General features: G+C 39.4%; 1 protein-coding gene across 6 annotated transcripts in view; it reads right to left on the bottom strand.

Moving 5' to 3' along the window:
- The window catches only part of LOC137137324 (zeta-sarcoglycan-like), a 47,985-nt gene that overhangs the window by 7,510 nt on the left and 24,474 nt on the right, over positions 1 to 16,001 (bottom strand). For 2 of the 6 annotated variants that reach the window (XM_067523461.1, XM_067523460.1), the window contains exons 6-9: positions 13,369 to 13,441; positions 4,296 to 4,419; positions 3,474 to 3,572; positions 2,184 to 2,350 (exon numbers count right to left, since the gene is read on the bottom strand). In XM_067523461.1, the coding sequence (XP_067379562.1) occupies positions 2,184 to 2,350; positions 3,474 to 3,572; positions 4,296 to 4,419; positions 13,369 to 13,441 (463 nt within the window). Of the gene's footprint in view, positions 1 to 2,183; positions 2,351 to 2,459; positions 4,420 to 13,368; positions 13,442 to 16,001 lie in introns of those variants that run through there. The other 4 variants (XR_010915701.1, XM_067523463.1, XM_067523462.1 and 1 more) reach the window with 4 other exon arrangements.

Raw genomic sequence — 16,001 nt, 5'->3', positions numbered from 1 at the left:
CACCTGTCATCCTACTCGCTTAGAATGGGGTTTGTGCACGGCTGCTACTGGAGGGAAGTGAATTATTAGTTTGCAAATGTGATGCTGGTTCTTAAATAGCCACAAGTCATGCAAATGTGCAGAACCAGCCTTTGTTTCAGTGTTAATTATGTGGCTTTTCAAGGTAAAGTAGTTGAAAGACTGATACCTCACTTGAGTTTCATTTGGGTGCTACGCATGTCCTATGGTTAATCCTCAAGTATGAAAATTAAAAACATATAAAGGTTGGTGTTAATAGTATTTGGTGTCTTGAATTCACACTTCCTGATTGACTGTCTTCGAAACACCTGCTGCTACAGAGCTATTCCACATGGTTTTTAAAAAAATGTGATTGAAACACAGTATCCACAGCAATACTTGCAGCACTGATTTGGCTTTTTGATGGCAACTCTGGGCTTAATTAGAGCCAGAAAACTTGTAATGTGCACTAAGCCGTGACTGTGCAGCAGCCGGCCACGATAATATCTGGTCTTAACCCTGTGTCTTGAAACACTCATCAGGCCACTTCTGTTCCAATTGCCTGAAGGCTGAGGAAAGACTAGATAATGTTCCACCCTGCATCAGGTGCTGAGGCATCTTTCCTGTGCAAGATGAACATCAACATTATGAGGAAAGAGGGGATAATGGAATACACCAGGGGACAGCATCTGTACTAAATGCTTTTCAGGTTGCTGTTCACACTGCTTTTTTCCGCCCATGTAACACTTGGTTAGACAACCAGATATGTTTTTAATATGTTCAATTCTAAATATTTTATTCAAATTTTCCACCAAGTCTCAAAGCTCTTGAAATCTTTCAATTTTAAGCTATCAAACAAAAATAATGGAGTGGATCAGATCAGATTAGTCTTCTCTACTGTTAAAACATCTTTCTTTCAAAATAATCTGAATATGGACCAAACAAAAATTTTAATTGGTAATAAGTGGATTAATTGATAATGAAAAAGCAGCATGCAGTTAATGTTCCTTGTGTGGTGTGAAAAGCTGTCTTACGGTCATTCTAGAGCATCTTTATTTGGTTGAGGTCCGGGCACTGTAAAAAGCAGAGTTTGTGTCTCTAAAAGCCATTCTGTTAGACTTAAGCTGTAACTCTAGGGTTCATTTTTACCTCATTGGGTATTCTGTGGTTTGCCTTTGGGTCTTGGCTGGACACCAACTTCTATGGAGAGTAGCCAAAGTACCAAAGCGTTTCCATTTATACACGGTGTGTCTAACTGTGGACTGATGAAGCTTTTTTAGCTACATGCAAATCAATGACTCTTGATCTTGGTCTTCTCAGATCTCTTTTTTTGCACGGCATGAGTCACATAGTTGATGCTGCTTATGAACAGCGAACTGACACAGAGTGTTTTTAAAAGTCAAGGTTGTTCTAAACCTGGAGCCCAATCAATTAAAACAATCTCATTTGATTGACTGGGCTCTAGGTTTGCTGAAACCTGACTCCAGTAGATGTTTAGAGACATTAGAAGTCTAGCGTTGCATTATGTTTTCCACCATAACATTATACGTTTAATGGGTGTGTTCAATAACAACGTTTTTGGTTTCTTTTTGACTGATGACCTTGCTTGCTTTTTCAACTCTGCTTTATATGATTTTAATGAGTACTTCTACATTAGATTAAGTCTTTTCACAGTTCTAAAGTTTATTTTAAAATTAAATCTAATATGTATTATTTTAAGTTTGAATTTGTCTTTTCCATTGTGGCCCCACATTGCTATTATGGATGTTACCTGGATGTAAGTTTTTTTTTTATATAAACAAAAGCATATTTGTGCATAAAAATCACTAGTATATGAGTTTTTTTGTAGGAATATTCTCTAAAACATATCTTAATATGGAGAGGGGCTATCAAAGTCTTACTGGACCCAAAGATATTACTTTCTGAACATTTTTGAGGGAAGTTCATTCTCTAAACCAATCAGAGAAAGTGAGTGTCAGAGGTGAGCTGCTCAAGGCTATCAATCAATATCTAAACAAGCTTCAGGTCTATTGTTGCTGTGCACAGAGGCGTCAGAATACCTACCGCCATAAAGGATGGCAAACACTGGATTCATTTAAAGTCTTATGCTGCTTGATTACTATGCATTTCAAACTGTAGCTTTAAGACACAGACAGCAGATGTTAAAAGACCATCATGGCTCTTACCAAACCGGTGTCTGACTGTGGGGCGACGGTGGCGGATTGGGAGGTAGGGTGGAGTGAGACATTGCACTCCAGCAGCCCTGCTGACACATGGCTGCCTGCCTCGCTCTCAGCTGCAGCTCCAAGGTCAGCCAGGCTCTTGTGTAAAACTCCACAGGGGTCCACTGCCTCTGAGAAGAACAGTCATGTTACTGAGTTTCAAAATGCAGGTGCTACAAACAAGCAAATATATTTTTCATTTCTACACTGAAAGTAGTAGTAAAAACAAAAAGCACTTACCATAAGCTCTATTTGGTTGCTATTTTGGGGCTCTTGATCATATCACATAATCTCCATCAGGATATGGAGTTTGCCCTGTTCTCAAAGAATTGTAAATCCTTACATTCTGAGCACTTTTAACAATTCTTGTCCATGATAAAGGGCATTTTTTATGATCAGAAGCCCCATGACAAATTCAAACCCCTGTTGAAAATGGTGCATTTTACCTGAAAATGCCAGAACATGTTCTAAGGTAGCTGAACAAATCCTCTCATGTTGTAGTCATCAAGAAAAAGGTGGAAGTCATCTTGTGAACCTTTACCTTCACTTGTTTTTATCAAACTTGAACTTACTCACATACAAGGTTTGCCACATAAAAACATTTAATTTCAAATGAAACAGCCACTTACAGTGGAAAAACTAAGATATCCATTAAGAATACTGTAAAATATTGGTTTTAGGGATGAAAAACACGACAGAATTGTGCTTACTTCACTTTCTACCATTACAACTTTAGGAACCTTTTTGACTCTGCACACAGATTTCATGTGACTTCTTCAAAGCTGAAGGCACCAGTGTTTTGGCTTCTCTTGCTCAATCCTGAATACAGTCAGTGCATGTTTACAACAAACCTAGAGTAGAAAAATAAAAAATGTGTCTTTTGACTCTAATGTATGGTCGAGGAAAACGTTCGTGTTCATTCGGATTTCAGAGCTGCTCTGACGCTGTCAGTAGTGCCAGAGTCCTAACCTCCTACAGGCCAGTGCAGGCAATGCACATTGATGCTTCAGGACTAATCTGAATTCAGAGAGCTCAGACAGTGAAGAGGCTCCACATCTGCTGCGATGAGGTCCACTTTCCATCAAACATACCAACGAATGAGTCTCAGTCTCAGCAGCTCTTGAGAAGATGTTAAAGATGTATACCACCCCTGCCCCCAGGTCAGCTCCAGAGACAGATGTTGCTCATGGCCTGGCAGGTGGAGGAACGCTCTGCTGGAGAGAGGTAGATCTTGCCACTGGGGCAAACACACACCTCATATATGGCCTGTTCCTGGGAAGCCTGACTGGAAGATGCTGTGTAAATGCCAAGCGGGAGGTTTGCAAGCTGAATGGTGCCGGCATCTAAAAGAATCTGGGAGGAAAACCATCAGAGGCTTGCTGGAAGTCATTCAAATAACATTGCCAGAGGTGCCCTGAAGTGATGCATTACCAACTGAAACTGATAAATGACGATGGTGTAATCAGTAAAGACCGTGTAATAGGTGGAGTGCAAAACAGCAGAATTGATGCGGTAAGTTAGGAACCTCATCCCCTGATGTTTTATTAACAAATGACTCCAAGGACTTTATACTTTACAGCTGTGTTTGATAGTGTGGACCACAGCATTCTTATTTCTCTGATTAAAAACGGTATCCAAGGATCCATTAGGTCCATTTTTAATAAACGTGGCATCTTTTTTTCACTGTTTTGCAGGAGAGACACATTTATTTACCACTAAGGCATGATTCAGGAACTTCAGAGTCCCCACCGGCCTGTCTAAAGGACATTTAAGCATGGATGTCTGTGAATGTTTTTGGCTTGTTGACTCACCTGGTTAGGTGTGGTAATGTGCTGAGAGTTGAATGCTAAGCTAGATACATAAAGAAATTTGGGACAGATGAAGTTTGAGAAAAACTGAGAAAATTGGCTCTTTGTTAAGGTAACAATAGTATCAGCGTATCACCTCTAAATGTCAAAAGTTACGTCTTAAAAACGGCGCATAATTAATAAAGAATGAAATAATTAAAAAAGAATGAAAATAAATGAAAGTATGAATAAACTTTCGTTTGTCGGCATGACTTCTGATGGTCCTCACCTCTCCCTCTGTGGACTCCAGCTGGACGTCTTTTCGACCGCTGACCTTGAGTGGCCCGTTGGCAGCGCTCACTTCGACCCCTCTGGGAGCCTCCATGTTCAAGGTCCGCGTTGGAGACTCCAGCCTGAAAAGAAGTACAAGCTCAGAGTTTTAACTCAGTTATTTATTGCCGTTTAAAACTTTGCCTTTCCAATGCGATTTAATAGACAAGGAAACAATATGTTTTCAAGGTTGAATTAATTGTTATTCACTTCTTAGCTCATGAAGATCCCTGTTTAATTACTTGTTTAAGGCAGGCTGATGGAATTCAATCATATTTGTTTCATAACAGATCCAAGGCAGTGAGGCATTTAAAAATAGAGTCAAATATCTTGCATTGAAAAAACACACAAACCAGCTTATTGATATTTCTGTTTTGACTCTTGCTGTATAAATGTATTCTGGGCGTTACTAATACCAACAACTTATCCACCTGTGGCACATTTAAACTGCTGCTCATGCGTAAGTAGTTCTTCTCATTATTCAAATCCAGTATAGCTTCTAAAAAGCCCATAATTGTATCAGCTGATTTTGACCTTCAGCAACACTGCGGCTAATGCAATTTGCATTTTCCTCCCGTGGATTATTTGTTTACACGGGGGAAGATAAGTGCGAGAGCCAATCAATGTGGAATTTGTTTTCATAACCGTTTCAAATTGATTTTCTCCCCCCCCACCCATCTTTTCCAAATCTGTTTTCAATGAATTTTAAATGTAAAACTTTAAGGAGGCTTCTTAAAATCGCTTAAATCTCCATAACCTCTGAATGTGACACACATTTTGGATTAAGCCTGGAATAAATGGAGGGAAGATAGAAAAGCAAATGAATTTCATCTGCATTTGAAAGCTTCTTTGACTTTAAATCAGCTTTCCGTAGACACAGTTTAGAACAGATCTGTTAAATATGCCTCTGACCTGGGACAGTTTGTGCCCCAGACTCATTTACTGCACATTTCTTTCTCCTTAAAACCAGGGTGAAGATATGCAGTGGATCAATGTATAATATTTTCATGCGTTTGTGTTTATTTTGAACATTTAAAAGCATCTTCAGTCCATCTCCCATAGCAACACAACATACCATTTATTCCCCAGCCGTTCGTTAGCAAGCCACAAAAATCTCTGTCCGAATGCTCCACACATTAATATGTTTCAATAATTATTCCTCAAGTATTCACTGATTATCCATGGCCTGGATAGCTGAGTCATTAAAAGGCCCATTTAAAACACTTTGCACTGAGCCGTGCAATGAGAAGTTGGAGATATGTGATGTGTGCGTGTGATACTTTCACTTCATTCAAAACAGTTTTATCATCACCCGCTGTGCGCACACAGGCTGCTACAAGACAAACTACTCCATTTTAATGAGTGCTTGTTTTCTGGCACAGTCCAAAATAAAACCCTAAACGAATTAAATGAAAAATGTGTCTTGAGTATGTATACCCACCTCAGACTACTTCCAGTTTCACGTGCAGAAATCTTATGGTTTAGTAGGTGAGGTGTTAACATTAGCAGTAACGTGAATAAAAAAATGGCAGCGTTATACTTACAGTGGCTTCGGAACTTATTTACACTTCACTGTCTACTCTTAATATCCTATGACGAGAAAACACGTTTTTAGAAATGTTTGCACTTTTATTAAAAATCCAATTTAAACGACTGTCATTCACAAAAGTATTCAGATCCTGAATTCAACCTCTTTTGGCAAATATTGCAGCTTTGAATCTTTCTTGGTAAGTCAATAGAAGCCTCACACACACCCAGATTTGTGCCTTTTATCCCATTCAGATCCTATAAAGTCCCACCAACATGCTTCACCGACCAAGGTCCTTGTCCAGTTAATGGACTCCAATCAAGCTGTGGACATAACTCAAGAAAAACCAAACAGGATGCAGCTGACAACAATTTGGAGTAAAAGTGCAAAGAGTCTTAATATTTTTCTCTATGCATTTCTAAAAAAAAAAAAAAACTGGGATGTGTAAAATGTAAAATAACGATACACAAGCTATTTTTGATTGTAAATAATACTACTATATCAAATACTAAAACAGAAAAAATTGTTTTAGTAAAACTTTGATGCTCATTCTGAATGTCATTCCAGTAACACATTTCCGTGAGGAATTCAGGACAACTTTTCTGGAAATAGAGCTTGTGATAAAATTGGCATTCTGCATTACAGAGTGAAGATTTATGACCATTTTATTGGTTTAAAATTACATCATCATGTGCGCAAAAAGTGAACACTGTCTGAAGCCACTGTATGTGGTATTTGCATTCATGAAGGCTGTTTATGACAGGCTATTCCACTCTGGATATCTGACCAGCTTTTCTTGTTGCATTTCGGAATAACCTTTTCATCCACAGAAAGGTCATTGTATCGCAGAGCTATGGAGGAAATGGGCTGATGGCCATAGCTGATGTCATAGTGGATGAGGTTGATTTCAATACACCACATCTACTCTGTTTGCAGAGAGACTTCCAAAGGTGAAAGTCAAGTTTGTTTTTATTAGTCGTTATCTAATGCAGTGTTTCAATGGGCTTTGCAGACAAACAGCAGCATATCGCTTTTAGTCCATGTTTTGTAACTGGTTCCGGTCTCTAAGAATAGAGATGGCCAATAAAATCTGGCTGACACAGCGCAGACCAAACTTTCCAAAAACTTACCACATAACGAAACTGACTCAAATTACTGTATTTTTCGCTGCAAACTTTTGGTCACGTGTACTTCTGTCAGATCATAATTTGGGCCAAATATATACAAAACATTCTTTGTCAACTGGAGCAATAAAACAAGCTCAGACCTCGCTGTCTCAAAATACAACCACTGTGCAATATACAAAGCTTCCCACCTCTCAGAAAAAGACTCAGTTTAGAAGTGCAAGTTTCATATCTTATCAAAGAGAAATACAGTGATATTTTCAATTGTGATCACTTGTAAGACATACATTTTTTGGTTTATGATAAAAGCTACACTGGTAAAAAGTTTTATTGTAGTGTTGCCTTATCACTGTACTAGACACTAACAGGCTACGACATAAAATCAAATTCCTGCTGTTGCCAATCAACAAGAAAAAGATGCAGGCATAACTGGAACCTCTTGGAACTCTACTGGCTTTCTGCCATCACTCCACTCACTGCATGGGTTGGGACTATTTCGCTTCCGTCCTTATCTCATGTTAACAACCATGCACTTGCACTGGTTTCAATTTATTTAGCCTAACAGAGACACCCTGACTGAGACAGAATGAAAACACTCCAGGTAATAGGCTTCTCATTGATTGTCTGTTCCAATAAAACTGAAACTTATCATCTGCATTACACTACTCATGTGTCCATATTTCAGCCGTCTGCACTCTCAAAAGTGAGAAACCTAACCTACAATGACTGCCGTCACCATGACATTAACCAAATCCATGACATACATGAGCTTTTAGTTTTGGTGTAAAAATATATCATTAAAAACAAAATCGTGATAAAGACCTGGCAGTGATTGTACTGATGAGTGTAATGGTAACGTTGACTATGCTGCTGCTGATATATTCAGAGTTTTAAAGATGCCTAAACCTTGAAAAGGAATAACAGATGTCTTTCTCATGACAGATTGGTGTGTGTAACATTTTAATTTCTCCACTCTATCTACTGCATACGTCTAATCCTTTATTAAATGACCAAATAACAGCTTTGCGATAACACACAAAAACCATATTTCCCGTCCTTGCTGCAATCTAATACAGAGGAAAATAGAGTCCTGCCACACTACATCTTAATCTCACTGAATTGGTGGTAGAGAAATCTGACCAGAGCTAAGTGGGACCAAGAAGAGTTGTTCTCTTCTGCCTTTATCTTCTTAATGAAGCTGCCACTCTTGTTTGGACAGTATGGCAGAGAGTGTCCTGAAAGCTGCTTGGATCCTCTAGATGATTACGTGACTCGTTGCACTGCAAACAGAGTTTGCACCTGAAAAGGGCGAGAGCTCCAGTGGCAGCAAGTTGCACAGAAAATAAAATCAAAAGCTGTTTTCCTGCTTTCTGATGCTGCACTGTGTCACGTCTTCACTGTAAAAACCGTGGAGCCTTTAAATCCTGCCTGATCCCTTTTGCTTCTTAATGTCAGACTTGTCTCACTACAGATTCCCATGTGCTTCTGAGCAGTGGTTTTATTTACAGTCTGCAAAAAAACTGAAAAATAAAAATAAAAGTTTGTTCTTGACACGATTGAGACCTGGAGAGTTTTTGTTGCATTGATTAGCTGTCCTATAACCACCTGTCCTTCACAGAGGAGAAGAAATAGGCAAAGTCTCTATGAATGTGAAGGAACTAGATGACAGAAGTATCACAGTATAAGGTGTTCAATGAGTCTTCACTGCAAAAGCACTACACAGCACTTATCCCACAGCTTCCCTCCTCTGATGGATTTGGGACATATGTATCACCATCCTCCAAAGCGAGGAACCAAATGATCTGATTATGTAACTGACGAATACTTTCATATTCAGGCCTGCAATTTCTGGTTGGAAAGCTGCTACTATTATCAAACTGAGTGGGCAGCTTGCTGAGGAGTAAACATACAAACGCTCAGAGCCAGATTTTCTGTAATTAATCGTCTCGATTTCGGTCCTCGAACTCAGCACCGTAGGGTATTTTGAGAGTGAAGCTCAGCCAGAGAGGTCACTTTGAGGTGAAGGAGCTGATCAGAGCCTGACAACAACTATGACTAAAGGTAATGAAGCTGCAAGCTCAGAGGAGGACATGACAAACTGACATGTCTCTCCTGCAGGACTATATCTACTTTTTAACTGCTCTCCACTTGTTTTCAGAAACGTCAGCATCAAGGTCTCTCTTCCTGATAGCTCCCCAGCACAGGTGCAATTATTCACAAGTCATCATACACAAACATGTTCCAGCATGGATGGAGGGAGTCAAAAATAAAGTGAAAGAGTAGAGTGTCAGTTGCAGGAGACCAAAACTAACAGACCTCAAAACAATCACATTAAACTTCTGCATCATAACATACCAACTTCACCTGGGAAGGTATTTAAATTAACAACATGGTCAATCGACCAATCGACTAGGGAAGCTTACTAAACGGAGCGCAGGTGAATGATTAGTTGACGAATAATGAGGCGGCTGATGTGAGGCTGATCATCAGCTCATATACAACTCATCCTAATTTCAGAAAAGTGGTTGTAGTGATCCTGGTTGAGCAAGTCTTATGATCTCTAGGTAACCACTATGTTAAATTTGACATGATTTTACACCATGGTCAATAAATGTAAAGTTCAAAAGAATATTTCCATTCAAATATATTGTATTTCACTTTGTCTTGCAAAACTATATACAGCATAAAGGTTATGTTTATCATTTTCTTTTTGCTGTTCTACCAGTCTCCATGTGTCGTTTTGTTGACTTTCTACAATGTGCTGTGGCACCTACGCGTTGTGTACCTATCGTGTATTGCTCTAAACAAATTTCACAAACAAAAGAAAAAGCAAAACAATTTTGAGAAAAAGCACCTCAATGAACTGCCATATTGCCCGGATATAGGACGACCGCCCCTTTTTCAGCAGCTAATTTGGAAAAACAGAACTATTTGAGGTTAAGAAACACCTCACAACCGTCCTGTTGGAAACGTGCCCTGGGATCCCATAAATGCAACAATAGAGTTCTCATTAAAGAGTCTTTTCTCCCATAGGATTGAAACAGGACATACGATAAAACCTAAATTAGCGTATGTTGCCTCTCATTTTATTTTGTACTTTGTTTAGCAGTTCGTCGTCAGTGAAAGCTGCAATTCTTGACAGTTCGATTCCCTCTCTGTAGTAAAGATGTAGTGAGGGGCTACTAACTTGTTTTCACTTGTCACAATTTATTTCAAGCACCTTTCAGGAGCCTCTAGGAACTCCTGCAGGCTAAACTGGACTAACCAATAGAGCTCAGTGCTGACTTGCTCTAAAAGACTCACTTTAGATTGACTAAAAACACTTTCGTAGAAAACTACCCTATTGCATCTGATGTTGAGGATGTGAAATGGCTATTGACTGCCATTGTTTTTCAAACCCCACTTTGGTTGCAGCTACAGGAGAGTTTAAACAAATATTGATTAATACCTGTTGATAAACTGCACATTACTTTTAAAACATTTTGTAAATCGTAAAAAATATCCAATTAAATGGCAGTGGAATTATTATAGTCCGTATTATTCAGAAGCAGATGATGATAAATGAAGATAAACTTGAGTGTGTGTACACAAAAAGAGCCCTCAGGGAGGAGAACAGGTGCTTCAAAGAGGCGCAACATCTCAGGTGGATTTCTTTGATTTTCTCTCAGCTCTGTTCTTCCCCCAGTTTACCGTTGGCTTGCAGAGAAATAAAACAACATAAAGAGAGCAATCTTGCTTTAAAGGCAGCATGGACACAAGCCAATCCATACCTTCATCATCCAGAGGTTCACTGACAGGCAGAGAGTGGTGAGCAAAAAGGTTTAAATTGTCATAGAAGGCGGAGGGAGGAGAAACAGACGAGTAATAGTGAAACATCCCTGAGCCACATACTCGTTAAGGGAAACTGCTCAAGTAAGGGGAATCTGAAATTAGTATATTTTTATGGTAGCAGGGGTGTATAAGGGTCCAAGTATTTTTAGTAAGAGTCAATTTGTTCTAATCCTGTCACCATAATTATATGGTATGATGTAATTCTATCAGATGATAGATTACATTTACACACATAATCAATCAGCAGTCTATTTTGGCTCATAATTTAATGTCTGGCTTTATAATGATAAAGAGCCTGTTTTGGCATCATTACAATAAAAAGTGCAGAGTGAGTTATTACAAGAGGAGATGATTTTCTGGTCCATAACAGTAACTCAAACATGGGTACAGGCTAATCTCTGTACATAAATCCACAGATTTAGGTATACTTCTCTCTGCAATTTCACCTTGTGACAGTCCAAGTTTATGGTAGCAAAGTGTTTGCTGTAAAGAATGGTGTGAATGCTGATGCTGGCCCCAAATATAAGAGGGAAGCTGCAGTATGGTTTGAATGTAGGGATAATGGCAAGTGCTCACACAGTCAGTCCTGGAAGGCATTAATAGTGTGTTGCTCTTCTGTCAACACATCAAAAGTGACACAAGAGTAATAAATAAAGAAAGAGCTTAGGAGAGAAGTCATCTCTGCACAGCTGAGCAGCATGCAGTGAAGTGTTGGAAAGGTGTGGAGCAGAGAGCGCTTCCAACGCTGTCAGACCACCCAACAAACACTCCAAACGAAGCATACTGGAAGCTTTTGTCTTCTTTTGTGAATTACAAAACGGCAGTTAACTTTGCAAATCACCCAAATAGAGTGAAAAGGGGAAAAAAAGAACTCTTTGGTTCAACAGATCACAGATGGTAGATGAAGGGTTTCAAAGTCAGTTCTTTTTAAATGGGACACAAACCAGAAAGGTTAAGAATAACTCTTATGAATGAATGCACTCGCTACACATTTGAATTATTCACGGCTGGAAAACACCCCATTGAGTAGATGAAGGTAACTTGTCTGAGAGCACTCAACAAATTGTTGAAATCATTTTACATCAACAGTATCACTTTCACATCTCTGGGTTTAATATGAAAATGTAATAATAAGCATTGTCGGCTTTATTTTTTTAAAAGTTTTAAGCTTTTTAAGCATAAACTTGTGATAAGAAAATACATTTAACAATTTTATTTTTTGGGAATTTTTTAATTTGTTAATTTTATCACTAACTGATCTAAGTGATTTGGAGTTTCATTTTAGTAATTTAAACGTACAATAACAATTAGATATTATACGACACATTTTACAGAAACACTTGAGGCGTGTTTCAACAACCCTGCGTACACAGGAAATCTTTCAAACTGCAGGAAATCTGCAAACTGCTACAGCCTTGGAAAACAGGTTTACAAGTGAGATGCTATTGCAGTAATCCACAACCTAATTATTCTGTGAATATAAATAAAGCACAGAAAAAAAATATTAAGCTTAAATGTAATTAATAACCCACATGGATCACCTTTTCTCCAATTTGCCATTTTAACATAACTGTGTGACTCAATGTATGAAGTCTTTGACATGGTGTTTGAAAAATAAATTGGATTTGGATAAAAGGAATTTATTTAAAGTCTAGACAGTGCACGTTGTACATTTGCTTATTTGGGAACATTCTGCAACTCCTTAGTAAAGGAAGCAAGTTATATTGAAAATGGCTTGCAGTAATGATAGATTACTGAAAAAGTAACGTGTTTTTTTAAAATTAAACTTTATGAAGAGTAACAATTTAACAATTTTTTATTTCATATTTTTTAAAACAAAATGCCTTGCAATAAAAGAAAATCGGAACCCTGTTGTACCCTGCTCTGTTGCCTCTCGTTAAGATTTCGACCACATTGCAGATGGTCACCCCTGAGCTGAGTCTGTGTGTGTGTGAGTACTGTGTGTGTGCCTGCTTTAAACGCGCTCATCAGTATTCCTCTCACTCTGGAAGAATTAGCTGCCAGAACACTGCTTTTTCTGCCAACTTTGATCCCAAGCCTCCCTTCAGGACCAGTAAGGTGGACAAAAAAACCACACTCGTTATAGCTCGTTAATGGACTGACACCGGCCTCAGAGCCTCAGGCAGAGTGCAGTGGGGATCACATGCTCAGGAGTCTCTGAGCCTCATACGCATCTCAACCTTACCTATTTTCTCTGTGCTGGCTCAATGCTCTAATCGATTCCTGGCTTATGCAGAGTATAACTAACAAATTAGCTAACCCCTGGGCTGTGAAATTAATATAATGGTCAAATCTAGTTTTAAACGTGTGTAATAACGAGCCAACCAGGAGATGCTTGAGTTGACAAGCGGGTGCTTGAGAATAATGATGCTGATGGATAATGGTCCCACCCCCCACAAGCAGAGGCATTGACTTTGAAATGCCACAGAACATTCATCATCATTATTTAAAGATCTTCATTTTAACTGAACAGGATATGAACATTAAGCTTTAATGAATATCTGTAAAGTCAGTGAATGACAACTTACTTCAGGTCTTCAGAAGCTCTCGCCTGGATCAGGGGAGTTTCTATGGAATGTCCAAACACGGCACCTTCTGAGCCTGCCAACAAAATGCACTTAATAATGCACAAATTGGGTTGGTGTCAAACTTCCCCACTTTGTCGGAACTAAACGAAGTGTTTCTATTGTTTGTGGATCCTCCCTTTTTGGGGCAGCTCCATTAAACTCCGGTTACAACTGGTTGTTTGAATTGGTTCACACATATACACAGTTATGGGGAGATCATAGGACCTGACATCTCTACATCCATCACAGATGCTGGATTAAAAACAACAATCTTTGGCTTCAACTAGGTTACTATTAAAATGTTGTTAATTGTACAGCCCTAATTTCAAAGAACTTGGGAAGTTGTGTAAAGTGAAATAAAAACTGAATGTAATGATTTGATCTCATCAACCCATATTTTAATCACAATAGAACAAAAACAACATATCAGATTGAAACTGAGACATTTTACCATTTTATGGAAAACATTAGATCATTTTAAATTTGATCGTAGCAACACATCTCAAAATGGTTGGAAGAGGGGCAACAAAAGGTTGGAAAAGTAATAAATCAAAAACAAATGGAGGAGCATTTGACAGCTAATTAGGTTAATTGGCAACAAGTCAGTAACAACTGGGTATAAAAAGAGCATTTCAGAGAGGCAGAGCATGTGTAGATGGGCAGAGGTTCACCAATATGTGAAAAAACTACATCAAAAGATTGTGGAACAATTTCAGAAAAATTACTTTGAAGATCCCACTATCTACTAAATAAAACATCATCAAAAGATTTAATGAATCAGGAGGAATTAATGTATACATCAATGTGCAAAAGGGACAAGACTGAAGGTCAAAACTGGATGCATATGATCTTTGGGCCCTCAGGCAGCACTGCATTAAAACAGGCATGATTCTCTACTGGACATCACTGTGTGGGAAACACAGTTTGCTGTGCAATCCACGAATTTAAGTTAAAGCTGTGTTATGCAAAGAAGAAGCCTCATGTAAACACGATCTAGAAACGGCGCCGTGTCCTCTGGGCCAAAGCTCATTTAAAATGGTCTGAGGCAAAATCAAAAACTGTTCTATTTTCAGATGAATGAAAATTTTAAATTCTTTTTGGATGCCATGTCCTGCAGCCTAAAGAGGAGAGGGACCATCCAGCTTGTTATCAGCGGACAGTTCAAAAGCCTGCCTCACTGATAGTATGGGGGGTGCATTAGTGCCTATGGCTTGCACAGCTAACACGTCTGGAAAAACACCATCAATGCTGAAAAGTACACAGAGGTTTTAGAGCAGGGGTCTCAAATTTGAGACCAGGGGCCAATGTTAGTGCAGCCCACGAGTTTTATATGACACTTTACAATGATATATGGCACTTTACCGCGTTGTTGTGTACCGCTGGAGCTGAACGAACCTACCAATCACGGTGGAGTATATGGCTCCTGGGGGCGGGCCATCGGCCGGGCTTGATGCAAGTAGAGAAACATTGCACAACTATGGAGGCGCCCGTGTGACATCACATAACCGTCATAGAACTACTACTTCTTACTGTGTTTGAAATGATCACGTTTGAGTTCGAGCTGGACGAAGTCAATGTTACCGGCGTTAATGACCGACACCGATGTTCCGTTGAGGATGTCACTGAGGGGAGTGAACCTCCGATGAGGCCATTCAGCCAGCTCCCGCCGCCGTCCCGCTTCGGAGTCAGGCTGGAGCTTCATCAGGGGCTTACCCGCTTTGGTTATATAGTCAACGGAACATTGGTGTTGGCTAGGACGTACTGCTGAATCCATGGGGTTACTATCGAAAATAAAAGTCAGTAAATAACACCTCCATGGCTGCATCTCATAAATAAGTAATGGTGTCCCACTGTCCCACATGATAATGAACAGCCCGGTAGCAGTCGCCTTTTTTTGCCCTCGAGAATTGACCTCCAGCTCCCGTGAGCCTGTGCCTTTTTAGGAGCAAATATTTGTGCAAAAAGTTTTTCTCTAACTTGAACTTCAATAAGTCCAAGTACAGGTCCAGACTTATTGACGATCATCTTCAAGCCATACTGAGGGTCTCAACTGCTTCCTCCCTCGAGCTCACATAGTAGTATGTGGCTCAACTATGTGAGAGGAAGCGCTGCCAGGTCTCTGGCAGCAAGACGTAGGCAAGAGAAGCCATGTTCAGAAGAACCCATTGAAGTTAAAGAACTGTTAGTAGTGATGTTTGAGAAGATTGGATTTTTTTAACAAAGCTTTGTTTTTGGAATACCTGATGCAGCCCAGCCTTACCCAGACTCTGCCTCATGAGCCCCCCAGTTTGACTTTGAGACCCTGTTTTAGAGCAACATATTCTCCCATCCAGACAATGTCTCTTTCAGGGAAGGCCTTTCATATAACAGCAAGACAATGCTAAACCACATACTGCATCTATCACAACAGCATGGCTTCACAGGCGAAGAGTCCGGGTGCTGAACTGGCCTGGCAGCAGTCCAGATCTTTCACTTATAGAAAACATTTTGCGCATCATAAAATGAAAAATGCGGCAACAAAGGCCCAGGACTGTTGAGCAGCTAGAATCTTGCATCAGCCAAGAATGGGACAAAATTCCTTTCCTAAACTCTAG

Source organism: Channa argus, chromosome 12, assembly GCF_033026475.1.
Source record: "Channa argus isolate prfri chromosome 12, Channa argus male v1.0, whole genome shotgun sequence".
NCBI classification, from domain to species: domain Eukaryota; kingdom Metazoa; phylum Chordata; class Actinopteri; order Anabantiformes; family Channidae; genus Channa; species Channa argus.
Note: the sequence above shows the minus strand (reverse complement) of the source record. Positions and strands in the feature narration are given on the sequence as shown.